The 21,390-nt window shown below is 37.6% G+C and overlaps 1 protein-coding gene across 4 annotated transcripts in view; it reads right to left on the reverse strand.

Annotated features, from left to right (window-relative positions):
* Positions 1-7,496: 7,496 nt before the first annotated feature.
* The window catches only part of Plcz1 (phospholipase C, zeta 1), a 54,578-nt gene continuing 40,684 nt past the window's right edge, over positions 7,497-21,390 (reverse strand). Inside the window, exons 10-14 of one of the 4 annotated variants that reach the window (XM_005379040.2) lie at positions 19,120-19,236; positions 17,876-18,048; positions 12,402-12,531; positions 8,445-8,594; positions 7,497-7,641 (exon numbers count right to left, since the gene is read on the reverse strand). In XM_005379040.2, coding sequence (XP_005379097.1) covers positions 7,556-7,641; positions 8,445-8,594; positions 12,402-12,531; positions 17,876-18,048; positions 19,120-19,236 — 656 coding nt within the window. In that variant the 3' untranslated portion in view covers positions 7,497-7,555. Of the gene's footprint in view, positions 7,642-8,429; positions 8,597-12,401; positions 12,532-17,875; positions 18,049-19,119; positions 19,237-21,390 lie in introns of all 4 variants that reach the window. The other 3 variants (XM_013511282.1, XR_260080.1, XR_001232940.1) reach the window with 3 other exon arrangements.

Genomic DNA, 21,390 nt, shown 5'->3' on the forward strand with positions numbered 1-21,390 from the left:
ACATTTTGAGTTATTTCCAGTCTGTGACTGTTACTGGAGTTTTAGGGCAAAAGTTTCCACTCCAGGGGTTGCACCAGGCCAGGCTCCCCACATGGCCCATAATTCCAATCAAGGAGATGTCAGTAGTAAAGGGAAAAAGGGGCTTTGCTCAGCATGGCCTTGTGAGGAAGCAGATGAAGTGGTTGAAGATCTGTCATGGAGAGGCCACAGGTGCCCCAGGGTTTTGTGGAAAAGGAGGGGAAGCACAGGCTGGGGGGTGGCACAGTTGGCAGTGCAGATAATCCTGCTTAAGCAGTAGTCTGGTTGAGCAATATTTCAGGACCAGCTCCAAGAGATTCTGGAAGAGCCATCATCACCTAAGGGGGCAACTGTGCTCCCATTGTGAAGTGAGAATTTTGCTTAGGGGAGCAACCTAGGATGCCATCATGAGGTAACTGTCCCTGCTTGGGGCGTTGATATAGGAGAAATATAACTCCCAACCTGCTACATGTCAGATGTGCCGAGTTCGTGTCTCCCAAAATCAAAGAATGAATTCCAAGGAACAATGGAGGATAAGGGTAGGAAAGGATTATTGACGGATAGCTCCTGGGGAGACAGGAGGGGTCCTGAAAGTGGGTGACCACTGAGGCCCTTTGTCAGGGGTCATTTATACAGCAAAATCACAATGTGAGTACAGCGTGGGTCAAACTGCCACCAACCTACAGGATAACAAGTATAGCCACTTAGCTAATATTGATCCGATAGGGAAATGAGTCTTGTAGCAAGGGAGAGAACAAAGGCATTTTTATAAAGGGATGTGTCCCAATGCTCTGGTCACCCAGTTGGGTTACTGATGCCTAGCTGAATTTCCTCGACCAGGTGGTGCTAATGGCAGTATAATTCCCAGTTACTGCTGATCCCTTAGGGAGGCCTTAAATTCTGGCCATTGTATCTTTATCTTGAGGCCTGGCCTTCTTCAGCTGTGCCTCCAGCCACAATTCTGATGTCTTTATTTTTCACTGACTTCCTTAAGAGCCAGGTCCTTCCCTGACTGTATATTAATTTCTATCTACCTTGGCTGCCTAGAATAGGGTGACCTCACTATGGTCTGCAAGGAATTTCCTGGACTCCAAGGTGGCTGCAGTTTTAGGACAATGACAGGAGACTTCTACACGTTGCTCCAGGGTGTCTGGAAATGGATTTTGTGAAAGCTGGCAATTAGATGTTCCTCCTCCTGAAAATTACTCTAGTTACTTATATCTTCATGTCCTCAGTCTTGAAGAGGGTAGGCTAGGTAGACTCAGGGTTAATAAACCTTGCAATACCAACATTTTGTGAGATTAGCTTGCCTAGGTGCAGAGCTGAGCAGGGATCTGACTCAAAGTTTTAAAGTTAGAGATCTAAAGTAAAGGTGGAGATGCCAAACTTCATTCTTTTCTTAGTAATCCATTAGGCATTTGCAGGCCCTATTACATGACTGATAAAATAAAACTGGTATTGACAGTGCAGGGAAGTTTTAAATTTATTCTCTTCCCTTTGAAAGCTTGATGATTTTGATCTACAAATAAACTGACAATAGAGCAGGAAAAAATAAGAAATTAACATGCTTCAACACAGGAGGCATAGTGAGATTCCGCGGAGGGATGAGACGTTGATGAACTAAACAAAAGGGGTTAGACTTAGGCTTCTGGCAGGCAGGCAATAGGAACAGGCTATGGAAGGCTGAGGGGCAGAGGTGCACGTCCAGCATGGATTATCTTATTATGCGGAGAAGTCTCCCACCTGTGGTCATCTGTCTGAGACAGGCATCAGACTCCAATCTCTTCTTCCTGCAAGAAGACATTTCCTAGGCAGAAAGGGGAATCTCAGATAGAAAAGTCTGTTTACATCCACTGGCTCTTCAGTTCACTAATGTGCTTTGCCTTTATAGATGCAAATGTCTTTTATAAAAGGGTAGCCTTTCCAAGCCATTGCTGTCTGCAGGGCCCTGAAGTTTCTTGGCATAACCAATGTGAAATATGCCAAAGAATTATATTTAAGATAGGATATTTTACTCTCCCATTAGCATCTTGTGAAGTCTTTGTGTGGATATATGTTTTTGTTTCTCTTGGTTAAATATCTAGGAATGACATGATGGAGTCACAATAGAGGTGTATGTTTAATTTTGTAAGACTCTACAAGACTGTTACCAAAGGGAGCTTCCCATTTTACATTCCCAATAGCAGAGTATAAGAGTTCTAGGTTCCCACATGTTCTTTAGCCCTGGGAGTTGTCAGTCTTACTTTATTTTACTCACTCTCAGGAGAAATCACTATTGCATTCTCCTGATGACAAAAGATGTTGAACCTCTTTTCATATGTTTACTGGTCATTCATTTAATTTCTTTTGGAAAGGGCCTAGTTAAGTATTTGTCTGATTTTTCTTACTGGGTTGTCTCACTATTATCATGCTGTAATTATTCCTTACATCATCTAGATATATGACATATATATATACACATATAAATATATGTATATATAGACATATATGCCCTTTGATATGATATATACACTATATCTATGGTGTGATCAAAATATATAGTGAATGTTTACATTTTTAAAAAATTTATTACAGTAAATGAGACATTGCCATTAATCACACTAAAAATATTCTCCCTCATTTCAAACACTTGTCCCATCATTCTTTTCACTTTTGAACTAGTTCTGAAAGTCTTCTGTGTCATTTTTTTTTTTTTGAGAGAAGGTCTTGCTGTCTATGTAACTTAGGCTATCTATGTAGCTCAGGCTTGGTGTGAACTCACTATGTAGCCATCATAGTGATCCTCCTGCCTCAGCCTCCAAAGTGCTAGTATTACAGGCGTCCACCCTCACCATGTCCAGCTCTCTTTCATGTCTTCACAAGGTATAATTTTTTAAAAAAATAGGTGAATGCTGCTACCAACTATCATTCAATGGAAAGGCAGTCTCATAAAAATATTAAGATGTGTCCCCATCCACCTTACTCACTGGATCTGGCACTATGCAACTCTGGCTCTTTCCCAAAATAAAATCACCATAAAGGATAAGTGTTTTTTGGAATGGATTCAGGACATCTCAGCAGCCATGACAGCACAACTAAAGACTCTCACAAAAGAAGATGTTTCCGAGTTTTAAGTTTTACATATGAATTGATCATCTACTTTGAGTTCATGTTTCTGTACTGTATGAGGTAAGTGATTGACTTCATTTTTTCTGGACTGTTCTGTATTAATAACCCTGATCTCCTAAATTAATAATCCTGATTCTGTCATTTATGGTAGATCATAAGCAACTCAATGTTTCTTTTTTTAATTTTAAAGAAAGTAGTAAATGAGAAATAAACAAACAAAGAAATAGAATAGTAGCAGCATAGCAGTATCACAAACATAAATCAAAGCAAGAACAAAGTGATACAAGACAAAATAATGCGAATCAACCATGGTTGTTACATTAATATCACTATCCTCAACTACATTGCTCAGATTACCAGATGTAAGAATGAAAGTTTGCTCAAACCATTATAGGGAATAAGAAAATAATTCTTCGATAAAACAGTAGAGATAATAGAGTTTCACTAGACAAGATGGTAGGAGTTCACCACTGTAATTCTATTGCATATTGTCACCTTCAACTCAATGTTTCCAACTCTGTTTCTTTAACACTATATACAGAGTAAGATTGCTAAAAGGATTGTGGTCAATTTACATTTAATTGTAGGCACACATTTGGTCCTGACTAACACGGCAGTTACTGTGATTATCACATTAGAAAAGTGACTACCTTGGGAAAAAATCAGGAAAGACTGAAAGAGCACGAATTAAATTGTGTGCTGAAAATGATAGGCAGTTAAGGCATTTACTACCAGCGCCCCCTTATATGCTACACTGATGTATAGGCAGAAAGATACACAGAACACCAATCTCTTCATGAGCTTAAATTCTTTGCAGCCCACCCCTATAATGTTAGAAAATTTCCAGTGACTGATAAAAGTAGCTTAACTGTATTCTACAAAGGGTTCAGATTTTATGACCTAAGCGTCCAAAACACATCACAGGAGCCTTCGTTTGTACACATCTCCAGAGAGTTATTACTTTGAAAGTAATGCAATTCATAAATGCTTTTGCACCACCGAGAAAATAAGGGATGTTAAGAACCCTCGAATAATGGGAGCCAGCCCATATAGTCCTCCAATAAAATGCTCACTTTTCAAGCCCATAAAGATTTCTCTCAAAAAATAAACAGTTCCATTCTCTGTGTACTAACACTACAAGCCTTTTTCCAGTCTGGCTTCCAAATTTGCCCTAAGATTTTCACAGATTCTGGCTAGTTACTCAGGCCTGGGGTGCGTGTTTCACAACCTTCAGAAAATCCCTACTCTTCCATATCTAAACTTTGCATAGAGGTCATCTTTTCATGGCTACCCTGAAGCTTCCTCACCCCTCTGTCAGAGATGGGGCAGCTTCACTTTGCAGCAATGACTTTATTAGTCTCCAGTGGCCATCATTTCCCAAGCAAAAGTCAGATGGTCTAGATGGGGAGCCTGTGCTCTCCATGTGCCCGTTCCTGTTTGAGGCTCTGAACAACCACAACCAGAAAAAAAGAGCCCAAAATTGACATGAGTAAACTTTTCCATCACACTGATGTCTACAGAGTAATAAAAGGAGACACCGCAGACCACCAGGAACATGCAGAGTAGAGTTCCTTGCTCACTCTGATGAGAGAGATACACAACAGGGGCAACTGCGGATGTCTCCGTAAGAGGGTGCTGGGAAGAGCTTACTATGGGACTTGGACTAGTGGTGGATGATTTGGGGGAAGGATTTAAGGAAGTACAATTCTCCTCTGTACCATATGTTGTCAAGAATGGGGGCCAGTTCTGTGGTTGGAATAAATCTTATCTACACAGATGAATAAATAGAAGTGAAAGCTGTAACTGGTAATGAATCAATTCGTGTAAGCGAGGATAAAGGACTATGTGGCATTTTCAAGTTTAGAGAACATTCATACTTTTGGCATATATTGAGTTGTGAAAACAGAGTGGTCAATTTATTTTTCTCATTCCATCATAGCGCAGAGTGACCTGGTCTGGAGTTGGTGTTCTGTCAAAGTACATGTGTTCATTGAGGAAACTCCAGGGCCGGATGGTGAGTTCTCTGCCCACTCCTGAAAACGCCAGGGTTGAGCTGATAGTGCAGTCTGTTGCCAGCTGTCATTTTTATCAGTTATAAAGAAGCATAAACCGAGGAACATAACTTAATCTGGGAGAACATGGACGGCTCCCCACAGGAACTGACATTTAAACTAAGTTTACAATTTAAAAGGTCTTCTGTTGTCACGGTCCCAGGAGTGCATTTAGCCTTTTCTTCTAATTTTTTCCACTCACAACACTATTAAATTTCTACAAATTAACTCTGCTCAGCATGCGAGAGTCAGAGCTGACTTCTCAGACCATTCTCAACATGCTCTAAATGTGAGAATATCCCTGGCTCTGGACTTTCTCTGGGTATTGTTTATGGAAAGTGCTTGCAAAAAAATCATACCAGCTCAGTATAAAGGGTCAAGTGATAGATAATGCAAGTTTAAAAATGGAACCGAAAAGGTTTAAAGAGAGCACAAGAATGTCAAACAGGAAATAAAATTATTTAATATTTCTGAAATTAGTATTTCTCTCAACATTCTGTTTGTGATGTAGGGAAAGATATTAAAAAACAAAACAGTCGCCTTTCCGAATGAGTGAGATGGGTTGATTGCTACCTTAAGAAAAGGGGAGAAAGGGAAATAATCCCTTTTTCTCTCTTATTTCAAAGCATAATGGTATAAATGAGAAATAGGAAACTATCCCACTGCGAAATTAATGAATCTTCCAGGAAAACGTGCTTGACAAAAGTCTTAGAATCTCATGGAGTTCCACATCCTCCAAAGGCCAAAAGACACTGGAGCAGGTGAAAGCCTGGAGCCAAGGAGCTGAACAACGCCCCTGCTGTCAGGCTGAACAATAGATGATTTAGATACATCTGTCAGCTGTCACAGAGCAGAAGTGTCCCTCCAAAAATTGACTCTTTATTCCTGCAGCAAAGAACGCACTCTCTGGAATATTAACTTTCCACAAAAATTAAATGCACACATCCATTACAGAGAATGTGGAGGATCATGCCCTGACTAACCCAGGGTATTTCTTACTACTTACAACTTGGGCACTTGAATTTCCAGTGGTATTTATATATTTTTTTCACTATATCATTTGACTTAGAGAAATACCTCTTTCTCTTTAAAAATAGGATTTCTGTTTACATTGTATGAGTTATTAATATTCTAAATGAATTAAATAGCTTTTAAGCAGTTTTAATTTGTAATATGACAAATATTTATAAACATTACCCACATAAACATAACTATTTTGGATTCTTCACTAATTTCATTTTTCTAGCTTTTCATTAGAATGTGTTCACAATGCATAGTAATTATGTTTATTTTATCTTGGGGGAAATTATATTATTCTAGATTATTTTCATTCCTCTTCTCTCCCCCTTCCCAGATCTGAGGGTAAACTATACTAATAATAATAAAACATGATAGATGGATGATTTGGAGTTTTCTGCTCATCAAGCAACAGTGATCATTAATATACATCTCAAGCAGAGTTTCATTTTTGTAATTTTTAGTTACATGTTTTGATTCAATTTTGACAAATACCTATTACGGATAGCTATTGGTCAGACATTGTCCTGGGTACTTCAAACTACCACCCAGCAAGTATTTGGTAGGATAAGCATTAAGATCCCTGGTGTTTTGAAGAACAATTCCTAGGGATCCATGTTCTACCCACCAATTAGCAAAGCAAAGCCCTAGTGATGGTGAGAAGTCCAAAATGTGAAACAGCACAGAGAATCTCATCTCTGACTAAGCAAGAGACAATCTTGAAAGTACATTTAGTGCAGATTCAGAAATATTGCAAAGTAATTCAAGATTCAAGCATGTAAGTCTGCATAGTAGATTTCTTTTATAGATAGGGAGTCTGACGGTAGCTTGAATGCAAATCAATTTCATATGCATTTGCATAAGTGTCTGTGTAATTACAGGGTACCAAATCCAGTGCACAGCATCTAAGAATGAGCACAAAAATTCAAGGGCTAATTACGCTCTAGGATGTAAAAGGACACAAAGAGCCCGGCAAACTAATTCCTTCCCACCAAAATACGCAGTAGTGGGTGTCAGGAAGCTAAACCATGCTTAAGATTTTCTCCTGCTAGATATTTGCCAACATATCTTATACAACCAGACATATTTTAAACGCTTGTAAATTCTACTAATTAAAAATAATGCAAGCAAGTTGTGAAGGCAGTGTTGGTAGCAGGAGGAGAGAAGAAATTAGTGCCACGTTGAGTCAGGACTCAAGCTTCTGTTTCCTTGTTTGCACCGCTCTATTCTGTATTTTTAAAAGTGAACGAGCTCAGTGTTTCTGTGATCATTTTGCTTTTGCTTAAAAAAATGACGCAGACATTCATTCTGGCTGCTTTATTGCGATGTTTAGCTAACAACATGCCAGGCACTATTTGTTGCTATTTGACATACCAAACATACAGAAACAGCGAAGCAGGCTCAAGACTCTCGCCTGCTCTGGAGAACAGAGGAACTCGACGGTAACCTGCCGAAGGAATAATTCCAATTAGAACAATCAAAGCAAATTAAGCAGTGATAGCTGCAACAGTGCTACTGAGAAAGAGGTTGCTTTACTGAACATATATTTAAAAAAGAAAAACTGTAGGGTTATGTTTTCATCCTGGCTATTAACTTTCCTCAAAAATCAAGCATTTGCGATTTCTATTCTGACTTTCAGCGTTCAGTGTTGCAAGCCTGAGCACACGGTTAGTTCATGCTTCACTTCCTTCGAAATACACCATCGTCCAATAGTAGCCACTACCCTCCCGCTTCCAGAAGAGCCTGTTTCCTAGGCAAACCTCTGAAGGTGTTGGGAAAGCAAGCACATGGAGACCAGGTAACAGGGGAGCACGCAGCGTAAACCCCTAAGAATCGTGACTCTGCAACTTGATGGCTGGAAAAGATTAGGAAAGGAGACGGCTTCTGGTCTCTTTTCCTGAGGCAGGGAAAATGAGTCACTGCTTCTCCCTTCTGTCTGATGCTGATCCTTCATTTCTTTTGGTAGTCATGATGACTCTTCATTGAAATAGAAGAACTACGATCCAGGTAAAGAAACATTTGTACATGCCAAGTTTGTCTAATTAGTGCCCTAACAAGCCCACATCCTCACCCCATCTTCCACATGAGAACACGTCTGTAAATGCTCTGAGAGAAAATGGGTATAATACGTAAAATTATCTTTATATCTTATTTCTGGGGATAGAGGTATTTGATATATCAAAATGTGCAATTGATAAAGACATTATATCTAATATTGAAACACTACTAACTTACTTTTAAGGAAATTACCTTTGCTCATGCATAGAACTGGTAAAGTATATTGCCCAAGAAATTCATTTCCTGCTATTAACCCTGAATTTTCAACAACAAAGCGCAACAGAGCCAATTCTGGTACTTGGACAATAAATGTGAATGTTTCATTCCATCTAGGACTAAAAGCTGAAATACAAAGGAATTGATAAAAAAATTATAGACCATCTCTAGGGAAAATATAAGTAATAATTGCTCTATTATTTTTTTCAAAACTTTAGTAACAGTAATAACGAGGGCTTGTGACTTAAAGCACTTAAGTTTTTAATTACTTCAAAGAGAGGAGCACTCTGTAATAATAATAGTAATATTGGGTGTTTACTATGGCTAAGCAATGTTCTAAAGATTTTATATAATAATCTTTATTTCTCAAAACAACTTCATCAGGGTTGTTATTATCTCCATCTACAGGTGAGATAACTGAGGCACAAAGGCATTACATAACTTCATAGGGCTTCCCAGAACATAGCCATTAAGCGGCAGATCAGGAAGTCTAACTTTAAAGCAGAAATGTTTAATCATTATGCAACATAATTGATATGCCTGGATATTCCCTTAACAAAGAAATTAAGACATGAGGAAGTTAAGTAATAGCATTTTTCAATACCAAGTCTTATTACAGAAAAAGCTCCAGAAATAATTTTTGGACTAAAAACTAAATAATCAGTGTTCTTGAAGCCTTCTTTTCACTAAGTGATCATTTCAAAGTCCAAAAATCACTGAACAATTTTGGTCTCTAGTACAATAAATCATCCCAAACAACCAATGCCTTGCCAAAGTAAGAAATTCAAATTGTTTCACAATATGACTCAAGTTGTCCAAAACCTAAGCCTAATTAATAGAATCAAAATATTCATATTCAGATTAAATATACTCTCTATTTAACAAAGACTCAAAGGTTTAGAGAGAAACAATATATATTGTTTTCAGGTGTAAAGGCCATGCTACACACTTGTTATAACAACAGCTTTTGTTCTTTTTAGAAGCCTCAATGAATTTGCAACTAATTTTACTAATATCTATGTTTTCTATGGTGCACCTATGATCACAAGGGCACATTACCAAATAGCTATCCAGGATGCAGTCCATGCCCATGGAAAAAGTAAACTAATTGGCTCATGCTGGAATAATAACTGTATTACCTTAACCTAAGATGAGAAATACAGCCATAGGGCTCAAGGACAGATTTAGAATCAATTCCTTGTAGACCCTGAAGAATACCCAGAGACAACTGCTATACTGATTTGTCCTCCTCCAAACTTACTTCATTGCAAATCACCATTTCTGCCTCTCTTCTTTTCCTATTATCTCTATATCTTTAGTTATCTCTATCACCACCTTTCTGTCTTTGTCTCTGTCTCTCAGACACATACATTTTTGTTACAGGAGAAGGTCTTAAAAATGATATCTGATAGTGATGAATGCAGTTTTCGAGAATGTTATAGTTTGTGTCTGCATGTTCCCCCCAAATCCTCATGCAGCCATGGGGTGGGCTTCTAGGATTTGTGATTGATCCATGGTCCAGTGCTGGGACTATGGATGTGAGCACTACACTCGCCCTGGGGCAGATAGTTTGCATACAATGTAAGGAAGGGAAGGAGGCTGTTTGCCACCATTCCTTCCTTTTGCTCCTGTTGCCTTTGCTGTTTTCTGCCACCATGAACTGTTGCCCTCTGCCATGAGCCATTCTGCCTTGGAGCCAGCCACATATGGACTGAAACCTCCACAAACTGTAAGCTAAATGAACCTTTACTTCCTTAATTTTGGCTGTCAGGTATTTTGTCTGAGCAAGGAGAGAAAAGTAACCGAGACACAGACATAGCCACAATTGACAAATTACCTTCATACATTATCCAAACATGACCCTTTTCCTCCAAGACTTTCATCTTGCATTACCATTACCTTAGTAGCTAAGCCCTCTTCCATTCCCTTGTCCACCTGCACAGACACTTCCTTCTGCCTAGTGTTAGTCACACACCCTGCTTTCCTTTTCTAACACCACAGCCTTCTTTATCAACTGACTCCTACATCTTTAACCATTGAAGTCTTATGCTGACCTTATTTTGTAGTTTTCATTTTCCTCTCATACACACTACCTCGTCTGCAGAAATAAACCCACTAAAGCACAACTCTGTTCTAATGTTATATTCCTGTCTAAAAGTCTTAATCTGGTCCATTTTCCAGAGAAAAGAATATCCTTAAGAGCTTACCACGGCTTCCTCTTTTTCTGTAACTTTCCCAACATAACCTTCTTTCTCATTTTGTCTTTCATGAGTCTTTCTTAAGCACCTTGTCTTACAGCCACATTGAGCTTCTTAGATTCCCCCTAACATGTTTGGATTGTTAAGTCCTATAGCATTCATTCTGCCTTAAATGCTCTTGTCCCAATCTGGGCAAAAGTTTCTACACATTTTTCTACAATCATCTCCAAAGATGCCCTGTCCACTACAGTCTTTGTAGTCTCCCTGAAGCACCAATGACCTATTCATAATAGTCTCACCTGTATCTCATCTCTCACACTGAGTAATAAAGTACCTATAATGTGATTAATTATCATATACATAATAAGACATGTAATAAATAGAAATTTAAGTCTTATAATGCTTTTTAACATACAAGACTTTTACACTGCAAGAAGTCAGTTTGGATGAACAAAAGTGAATTTCTACAGAGATACTGCCCTAAAACCCCAGGATATAATCAAAATTCTAGAATCATATTATTATAAGGGATGTGTTGAATGCATTAGGATTCTTTGCATTTTGCTATGAAGAGTCAAGTAGAGGACAAAGGGAATGAGAAATAGGTGACTCAGCTTTCTGACATAGAAGTGATTTGTTGACACTGCCATTGGAATGTGACTTCAGCTCCAAAGAGTGCCAAAAGAGACAGTAATTCATCACCAATATTCCTGTCTATTGATAACATGCAGTGAAGCAGCCACACCACCAGTGGCCATGCTGGAGGAAAACTTGGAAGAGTACAAAGAAAGCAAACTGGGGACATGGGTTGGGGATGTAGCTCAGTGACAAGAGCAAGGTCCTGAGTTCAATCCCTGGTACCAAAAAAAAACCAAAAAACAAAAGACAAAACTGGGCACATGTTTAGAAATTATCATCCAGGAAGAAAAAGACTAATAAAACTTCCACTGCCTCCTTTGCCACTGCTATATAGCCAGGAGCTTATTTCTAGGCTCTGAAATGCAGTCCACTATGCTTTGGCAATATCCATCCAAAGAAGATTCCAGACTCAGGGATCAGTTCCAAGGCCCCCCTCTAAGGGGAATCTGATGAGGTAAGCCCAGAAACCTACCCTTTCCTGTGTTTCCTTAGGGAATTTAACTTCGCAGAAGAAACAGCAATGCCAATATTGTATTACTTGAAATGTCATAGCCTGCTGGAACCCTGAAAATCTTACTAAAGTCATTTCTTCCACTCCTACATTTCCTTTTTGGCAAAAAGGACTGAATGAAAAATCCAATATTGCAAAAGTAGATTTCTATAACATCCTTATCCTGAGTCAAGCCACAGGCCTTTGATCTAAAATAATTCAAATAATGAGGTAAAAATGTGTAACGTGCCATGTCAGAACAATCATGAGCATTTTGCTTAAGTCAAAGGGCAGAAGTTAAGTAAATTTGCAGCTGCCAAAAAGTCTCTATGCAAAATCAGAGAAAACCTAAAAATGAAGTAAAAGTAAAAACTAATATTTTTGCAGGTCAGATAAATTTTTGTATCTGTGATCTGAAAATGTACCTAAACAATCTCATCATTATCAGGCTGTTTTTGCTGCAGGTAATTTTGTCAATCTTAAACATAATGCAAAACCATTGCCTTATGAATAATAAATGTCTATAAAGATGCTACTAATACACAATTTGTAAGCCTTCCAACACAAAGTCTAACAGAAGTTTTATAAAATATATTAGAAGCTCACCATTTTTTTTAATTACACGAGTCTGCCGTTTCATATGGTCATTTGGAACACCAAAAACTTCTATAATCACTAATGTGTCCAGTTTGTTAGAGGAGGAGCTACTAAGGGGCAACTGGATACCACTGATGAGCTGTACAAATGTAGATGGCACAACGATTTAGCAGAGCATTAAACTGCATCATAACTTCACTTCAAAATAAAATTATATACTCCAAAAATTGGGCAGACTGTAACTTAGTTCCTACAAATATGAAGCTGGAAAATAATGCCAATTTAAACCTTTTACCTGCAAACATCAGCAAATAAATGCTGATGTCAGGAACATGTCAAGAGTATGTCTAAATCACTTCTTTTTACTGAAATGCACTTGTAAAGAAATCCACAATATCCAAAATTGATGATTCATTATCATATTTTCATTTTAAAAATATTTGTTACTGTCGTTCTTAGTGTAATTCAGGCTAACAATGTGCACTATTTTAATATTTATATTAGGTACACTAAAATATTGAAAGCAATATAAATATACCTTCTCAAATATAAAAATATACCATATAGTTTTCATAACATTTTGATAGCATTTGTATTTGAATAATTTATGAAAATTTGCATTATCCATTCCTATTTGTATTATTGTAACAAGTAGTCTGAATATGAAAAAATCAGTTATCTCACATATATATTACAGACCAGTTATTAAAAGAATGTTTAACAAAATATTTAGTGATAGTTTTATTCAGACAATAATAATGCCTATTTATTGAAGCAAAAATTTGTTCTACTTTTAAGAGCAAAATGAACACATGAAAAATATGATATGTGCTAATGTAGAGTAAGAAGTGAAGGTTATAAGCCTAAAAATATAATCATAAAAACTGAGACATAATTTTAATTTCTAAAGATTATATAAAAGGGAACAAAATAATAATTAAATGTATTAAAAGAAAAAGAGAAAGAGAAGGAGAAATGTAGAGGGGAAGATACAAATAGAGGCAAACAGAGAGGGAAGAGAAGAGAAGAAGAGAAAAGTAAGAAAAAGAATAACTGGTAATATGTAACTTTTCCTTTCTTTAGTCCATATATTGGCTAGAAACCAAAAAAACATTATTTTTTTGCTTATTAGTACATGTGTGCAGCATATAATTATTACATTCATCAAGGGAGGCTGGTACAAGTACATAACACATCTTAATTCTTTTTACTTCCCCTTCTTACTCCTTCCACTCTCTCCCTCCATTTTTATATTCAATTAGCAACGATCAGTCAGCATAATTAGATGTCAGAATATTTGGAAAGAACCCTCATCATACACATTTAGTGTGCTAACCCCAAATAGCATACATCAGCTACTATCAGTTGTGCAAATAACAGCCTTCCAAACAGGATAAGTGTCAGCTTTGATGTATTTCTCATGAAGGAGAAGGAGGAAAAGGAAGAGAAGGAGAAGGAGAAGCAGGAGGAGGAGGAGGAGGAAGGAGAAGTAGGAAGAGGAGGAGGAGGGGGAAAAGGAGGAGGACAAGGAGGAGGAGAAGGAGAGGAAAAGGAAGAGGAAAAGGAGGTGGAGAAGGAGGGAGAGGAAGAGGGGGAGGAGGAGAAGGCAAGGGGAGGGGAGGGGAGGGGAGGGGGAGAAGAGGAAAAAGAAGAAAAGAAGAAGAGGAAAGGGGAGAGGAAAAAGGAGGAGGGGGAGGAGGAGGAGAGGAAGGGACCTAATTTTAAAAAAATAATTGAATGTGAGAACTGAAAGAGAATTCAGAGAATATTAGTCAAATCATTTGTCAACTCTAATTTACAAATCCTCTGCTAGAACAACTGTGCATGAAGGAATATCAAACAGAAAGCCCAGTGATCAATCAGAGTAGCTTTTCTCTCATCCCTTACATGTTAGATTCTGAATTTAGAAAGTTGTTCCATGGTTTTATAAGCTTGAAAATAACTGACGTAAACCAAAATTCTCAGTTTTCAAATGACAAAGAGTAAAAAGTAATAATACCGAATGCCTTCATCAGGGACGTAAGAAAGCTAATAGTGCAATTAGACTTCCTGACTCCCAAGTGATGCACTCACAAATGATGCACTCAAAATATTTGCAAGTCATAAAGTAATCACAAAGCTCCTTAGAATAATCAAGAGAGGAAGAACCATGTGACCACAACAGCTACTTGGGTAAACCATTTAGTCCACCTGTTTCACTCCATACCACTTATACCTCCACGTGGAACCCCAGGATAAAGCACGTGGAGTTTATAAGCATCTGTGTACACAAGCTAACTTCCAACTTCCCTTTCCAATGAAGGAGCACCTTTGATCTCTTTACCTCCTATTCTCAACACAAAAAGGAATCATTCATTCAATTAATCTACATATATGGAGCATATATTCTGTCAGTCACTGTTAATAAGGATGGAACAAAACTCACTTATGTTTAAAGAACCCTCAGATAAGTGGAAAATAAAGATGTCACATGTAAGTAAGTGGTTACAATGCAGTGTGATAAATGATTACAATACAGTGCAATAGAATTTGTGCACTGGTTGTCATGGAAAAACAAGAAAACTACAAAAAGTAGCACAATCAACTCAGGTAAGGAAAAAGTTTCCAAAAAGATAATGTTCCTAGGTCTTGAATGAGTCAATCATGAGGCAGAGAAGGATCTTAGCTCTATATGGTCATGGAATGGGGTTAAGGCTAGAAGTGGTGAACTGTAGGCAAGGAGTAGGCCAGCAGACTTAATAAAAAACATATCATGTATGCATGATAAAATCAGCACTGTGGCAGAACACCTCTGGTCAGCCTGCAAAAGAAGGATCAAGAGCAATGAGACAAGGCACCTGCAAATTGCTGAGAAACCAAAGGGAGAGATTAGTGACAGATAACAAAGTTATGAAACAGGACAGCAGAGAAGGAGGTCAGATGAAGACAAGCAATATAGAAGACATGCAGGAGAAGAATCTGCAGAATTTAAAGGTGAATTAGAAATGCAAAGTGAGAGGGATGTATGAGACCAGAATTGCTACCAAGTTCCTTCTCTGCACTGATTGGATGAAGGGTACCACTAACTGATGTGCAATAAAACAGAAGAAATGGATTTGACTGAGAAAGGATGCTCACATTTTAACATTGTGAATCGGACACAGTGGTGACTAAATAGGTAGGGATGCTAAACAGACTATGAAAAATGAGGCCAGACTAAAGACTTGACCATTGTTGGTGGTTAAACTATGAATGTTTGTGTAAAAGTATCCCAGGAAAATATTTTAGTTTGAATGGAATGTTAGGTTAAAGCACTCGGCAACAAAAAGGCCATTTAGGAGCAGCTGGAGAAGGAGGACTCTACAAATGCCAGGGAGACAGAATCGCTTGGGAGATACGAAGTAAAGAGGGAGCACAGGGCAGTTCCAGCGGCACAGAGGGAGATCAGCGTGGAGTAGGAAAGGATCTCACAAGTAGCCAACTCACCTCTTCTCAACTAGACCAATTATTTTTTTAAAAAAATACAAAAACAATGTCTTCAGTACCTTTTAAAGCCATCTCAATGGTCAATGCTTGGCCAGATCCTAGAAAGAGTATCAACAAATCAGTCTTTTTGCCTGCCCCCACTGAGGGGGGGCATCTTGTGCCTCTCCACTATTTGTCTCCTATTTGAATGTCATAAAATCATGAGTAGCCTGGAGAAAATTCAGCTCCATACTTCACTGGCACTGTTTGCTTTAAGGGCCAGACTCACTTCAGTCCCGTCCATCTTTGCTGCACTCTCTCCCCACATTCATTTCTGGAAAACAGTTCTCCAACCTCTAATTCCCAGCCGGGTTAAAGGCTGGGGCCGGAAGTAGATGAGTGGTCTCCTGCGCCCTCAGATGTTGAGACTGTTGAGACCACGGAGGACAGAGCTGAGGTAGGTGTGGCAGGAGAAGCACACTCTCCTGCCAGGACCCTGGGTGTCCTGCACTCTGCCAGCCAGCTAGGGAGGATTAGTAACCTCTCAACAGCCAGCAAATCGCAGCAGAGCTTCATTAGGGAACGGCTTGAGACACAGCAAACCAAAGTCTGCAAGGACCCAAATTCTCAGAACAGGTTCTGAGATGGTTCATATGGTCTACTACGGCAGAAATGCCCCACCCACTCCCCACCCTGGCCAGTATACTTGTTTCTGCTAGTTGCCAGGTAACCTCTGGTTTACTTTAGTTCCTGTTACAGTTTCTATTACAGTTTCTATTACTTCTTTCTAGTGACCAGAAACAGCTGGTCACTATGGTGCACATTGTACAAAACAATCCCCAACTGACAAGCCGTTCTGCCTCTATAAAAACCTCCCTCCTTGAGGCTTTGGGGCCTGAAACTTTGGGAATGATCCTGATCAGTGCCTGTGGATGTTAAATAAATCTGCCTCCAAATCCTGGGTGACATTTCAGTGTTTCTGCTTGCCGCTGCACTAGAAGCAACAGTCTAAATATAAAAGGAACAGAGAGGCCATACCTACCTGATTTATTTGCAAATAATAGGTAAAGTTACAGCCGCTCACAATGAAGTGGGGAGAACATGAAGCCAGGCATTTTCAAAACGTTCTGTGACATATTAAACAATAAATTTAGCACGTAGGTAATAGAAGAATAAGAAGGAGGTTTTAAAGAATCTGTGCTGATGGAAACAATAAATTTTGGACAACTGCTTTTGCTTTCAATGAAATTACAGCGTTTATAATAAAACAAAAGGAGAAAAATAGGAGAGTAAGGTGTGGAGAGTTAGTGGTGAGGATTTAGACAATAAAAAGGAAGTGTTCTTAGGTAAATAATGGGGGGAAGGTCCAGCAATGCAGGAAAAAATTCACATCCACAATAAAATTACTAAAGAATAGAATTGAATGGAGACTAAATTATTCACATAGAGCACAAATGTTAAAAGCTTCCCAAAAATGTGCAGGAAAAGAGAATGCTCTAAAGTGGACACAAATTCAACACAGAAAGCATATGCTAGAGAAAAGCACGGGGTAGTTCTCCTTTCTAAGCAATCAAATAATGTCCATGGATATGAGGGAGAAAAAATCCTGAACTTTTACAGAAGCCTAGTTTTAGAGATTGATGAAAGGGAAATATCTCCTAGAATTGCCTGGTAAATCTTCTTAAAAGTTAGAGGAAAGGTAGCGTGTCCACAGGCTCATTAGTGGAGTGAACTCAGACCTCTCCCAGTGGTCAGTGCTGAAATAGATGAAGTGGAATGATATACACAGATCCGTGCAAGGAGAAGGTTTAAGCCTCAATATTTGTATTCACAGGCAGGTAAGCATTCATGTACAAATACAATAGAAGGACATTTTTTAGATATGGAAAGATGCTCAAACACCACCCCTCTATAGCACCTGAAAGATTACAGAAATTTTAAAGCCATTAAAGCAAATCAATGGAATTTAAAAGAGTAATATATACTACATAGCTGATATAATAACAAGGAAAAGCTAGAGGGAGAATCATTAATCTTACCCTTATTGTAATCGCAATTGGATCGTTGTCGTTTGCTGAAATATTTGGATTAAATTTTGATTTAATATCTCTTAGGAAGTGTGGTTTCAAAATATATCCAGAACCACCATTATCCAAAAATTTCCCATTTTGCAAATCCATAGGCAGACCAGGGGTCTGGAAATTTAAGGCCACTGTGAAAAGGAAATATTTTTATGTTATTAGGAAAAAGGGTGACAGTTAACGAGATACAGTTAAACAAATAACTGAAATCTAATCACAGATTATATATCTTTACATGTAATAAAAGCATCATCAGCCTAATACTTCTTGATTTTTAATTATTTTCCACTTCCTATGTCTATATTAATATATGCTGGTGAGTTGCAAAGTTTAACCTATAAATGAAATTACTATAGACATTTGAATAAAGAAATGAAAACAGCATATAATATGGATTACAGAAAACCGGCGTACATGTCAGATAACATTCAAAAACTATAAAAATAAAAAAATTAGTCCATTAAATTTGGGAAATAAAGACACCAACTCTATCACAAGTTTTCAAGTCCAGAAAGTACTGCTGTCATTTGAAGACAAAGTAAGAAACAGAATAATAATTGTTAAAGCGTTGCACTATCTTAATACATACTGGTAAAGACCCACTGTATGCAATGCCACTCTGTAAACGCAAGCCATCTCCCAGCACCACGGGCCCCATGCCCCACTCTGCTTAAGTCTAGAGGCCTGGCCAGAGTCAAGTAGTAGAAGGGTTAACACCTGACACTGGCAAGTTAGTGCCAGTCCTGTACCAGCTGTGCAATTAGGAATCAAGAGAGCCTGTGTGGGTACACAACCAAGCTGCATGATTCTGCCCATTTTCAAGACTGAATCTAGAAGTTCATGCAAAGTATAAAGATAGAGGTCACTTGATTTGAAGAACCAGTAAGCTCAACTTTCAAGCAAAAGAATTTGATTTTGAAGTCTTCTGTTCATTGTAGTGTCCTTGTTCCTTTTCTCTGCTATGCATGTCCCACAACAATGCTTCATGAGTTGAACCTCCATGCCTAAACTCCACCTAGATTTATCCTCTCCAAGTCATCTACGAATGAATGCAACTCTTGAGACCAATGGTTCAACACTGAGTGCCCGAACCCCAAACCCTCAAGGCCAAACAACCTTTATAAAGAGCTTATTTGTTAATTCATAAAATGAATTCATTTTCACTTATTTTTGCAAGCAACTCAATATTCTATATAACTTACCCATTTGACAACCCATATTCCAAAATTCTTGAGGATTAAAATTAGAAGAGTCTGCTCTTATTGCTTTGGGATATATTCTGGTAATGAATTTCCTTGTGTGAAAAATAAATTCATGGACTGAAACCAGGAAAGAAGAAAGGAAGGAAGGGAGGGAGGGAGGAAGGGAGGGGAGAAAGAAAACTATTAAAACATTATGAAAGAGTTAAGATAAACCAAGGTACTACTTCTAGATGTATAATTCTATAAATTTCATTAATATTGATAATTATTGTTTTAGAAAAATTATTTGTAATTCATAAAAATCAAAATGAGTTCCATGCCTTTATGTTTACAGTGTAATTCACTATTATCATGTAATAATAATCGTACTATACAATATGTACACTGATAATTCACTTGAGGGAAAATGGATTATTTCTATTTCTTTTTTTATAGCCAAATTAATTTAACATAAGAACACACAAAATTCCAAAATAAAATACCTTCTTTTTTAAAAACAAAAGTAGCATTTCCCCCACCTTATTTTTTTTAACTTTCATTTTTATGTTAGGATCAAATTGTATGAAAGCCAAATGAAGCTACATGCTTCAAGTTAAATTAACTGAATGGAGTACATCCCAGATTCACAGGGTTTAATAAGATTCCCGTTACCTGGTTCAGCTCCAAACCCCTCCACTCCAGCATCTTCCCCCGAAATTCATTAGATTTCTCTTTGCAGTCTTCCAACAAAAGCATTTACCTCTCATTACTTATTTTTAATACCTTCTTTACTAATATCTATATACATATACTGTACCTACATATACAAACACATATGTTTAACCTCAGTTTTTAAATGTTTTAAATGATACTTCTACTAATCGATATCACATTGAAATTTGAAACATGTTGCTATAGTTTACATATAGATGACCCCAAAGAGCCTCATGTGCTCAGAAGATGGCCTTGAGAACGTGGTTGGATCATGGGATGTACAGTTGAGTTGCTTGAAAGTGGAGCCTGGGGGGAAGAGCCAGGTCTAGAAGTGTGACTTGGTCAGGTGTTTCCCACCCCCACTCCTCCCTTCACTTTCTCTTCTTCCTGTCTACAACATATTTCTGATCTAGTAAAACTAGATCAGAATTATTTCATCCTTCAATGTAAATATTACTCATTAGAAGGCATCATCAATTTAAAAATTACTGGTAATTTCATCAATACTTAAGTTTTAAATGTTATATGCCTCTGGAGACTACTAAGGTATAAATAAGAATGAGTGTATCACGTTCCCTCAACTAGTCCTAAGAGATCTCTGTCTGAAAGCAAAACACATACCTTTGTGGTCCTACTGTTTCTCATCTACAAAGTAATATATGAATGATTACTAAGGTTCCATAACATAACACAATTTTGTGACTTCTGAGACTTATCTTTAGAAGTTAAATTAAACATGATTTATTATTACAAATGCAGTTCATGTTCATTTTAGGAATATGAGAAAATCAAATGAAGAAAGGAAACCACACACAGTCTCATGACTCAATTAAGAACCATTGAAAACTGCTTGCTATGTATCTTTTCCTTCTTTTCTATCTATATGATAATTTTTTAAATTGAGTCATATTGTTTATTCCTTTTTACAAATTGCCAATTTTTACTTACTGAAATAATGTGAGAATGATTCTATTTCAATAACATTGGTCTACCACATTTATTTTAATGATGTTTTATGGTTGTAATAATACTAGGTATCTTTGCAGTTCAACCATTGCCAACATCATTAATTATCTATTAATGACTTTGGGTGCAATAAAAAATATTCTCTACTCTGCAAAAAATGGTGATGCTATATTTTCTGACTCTATTCAGTTTCTGACTCTATCCAATTTTTGCAAGTATTTAATCTGATGAGATTTGAGAAATCATAGCTCCTTTTGTTATGTCCAGAAACAAACAAACAAACCAGCTTTTGTTTGCATCAGGAACAACAAAAGCTACCCAATAGTTTGAAAGGGCAGTAAAGAAGGTCATTCAAACTCTATTGCCCACACATAGAGTACCAAATAAATTTTACATCCCAACCAAACACACTTGCCTATATATACAATAGAATCTATTCTATTCTATTCTATTCTATTCTATTCTAGTCTAGTCTAGTCTAGTCTAGTCTAGTCTAGTCTACTCTTCTATTCTATTCTATCCTATTCTGTTCTATTCTATTCTATTCTATTCTATTCTATTCTATTCTATTCTATTCTATTCTATTCTATTCTATTATTCTATTGTACTCTA

This window comes from Chinchilla lanigera, unplaced genomic scaffold (genome assembly GCF_000276665.1).
Source record: "Chinchilla lanigera isolate Chin_1 unplaced genomic scaffold, ChiLan1.0 scaffold00012, whole genome shotgun sequence".
In the NCBI taxonomy this organism is placed as follows: domain Eukaryota; kingdom Metazoa; phylum Chordata; class Mammalia; order Rodentia; family Chinchillidae; genus Chinchilla; species Chinchilla lanigera.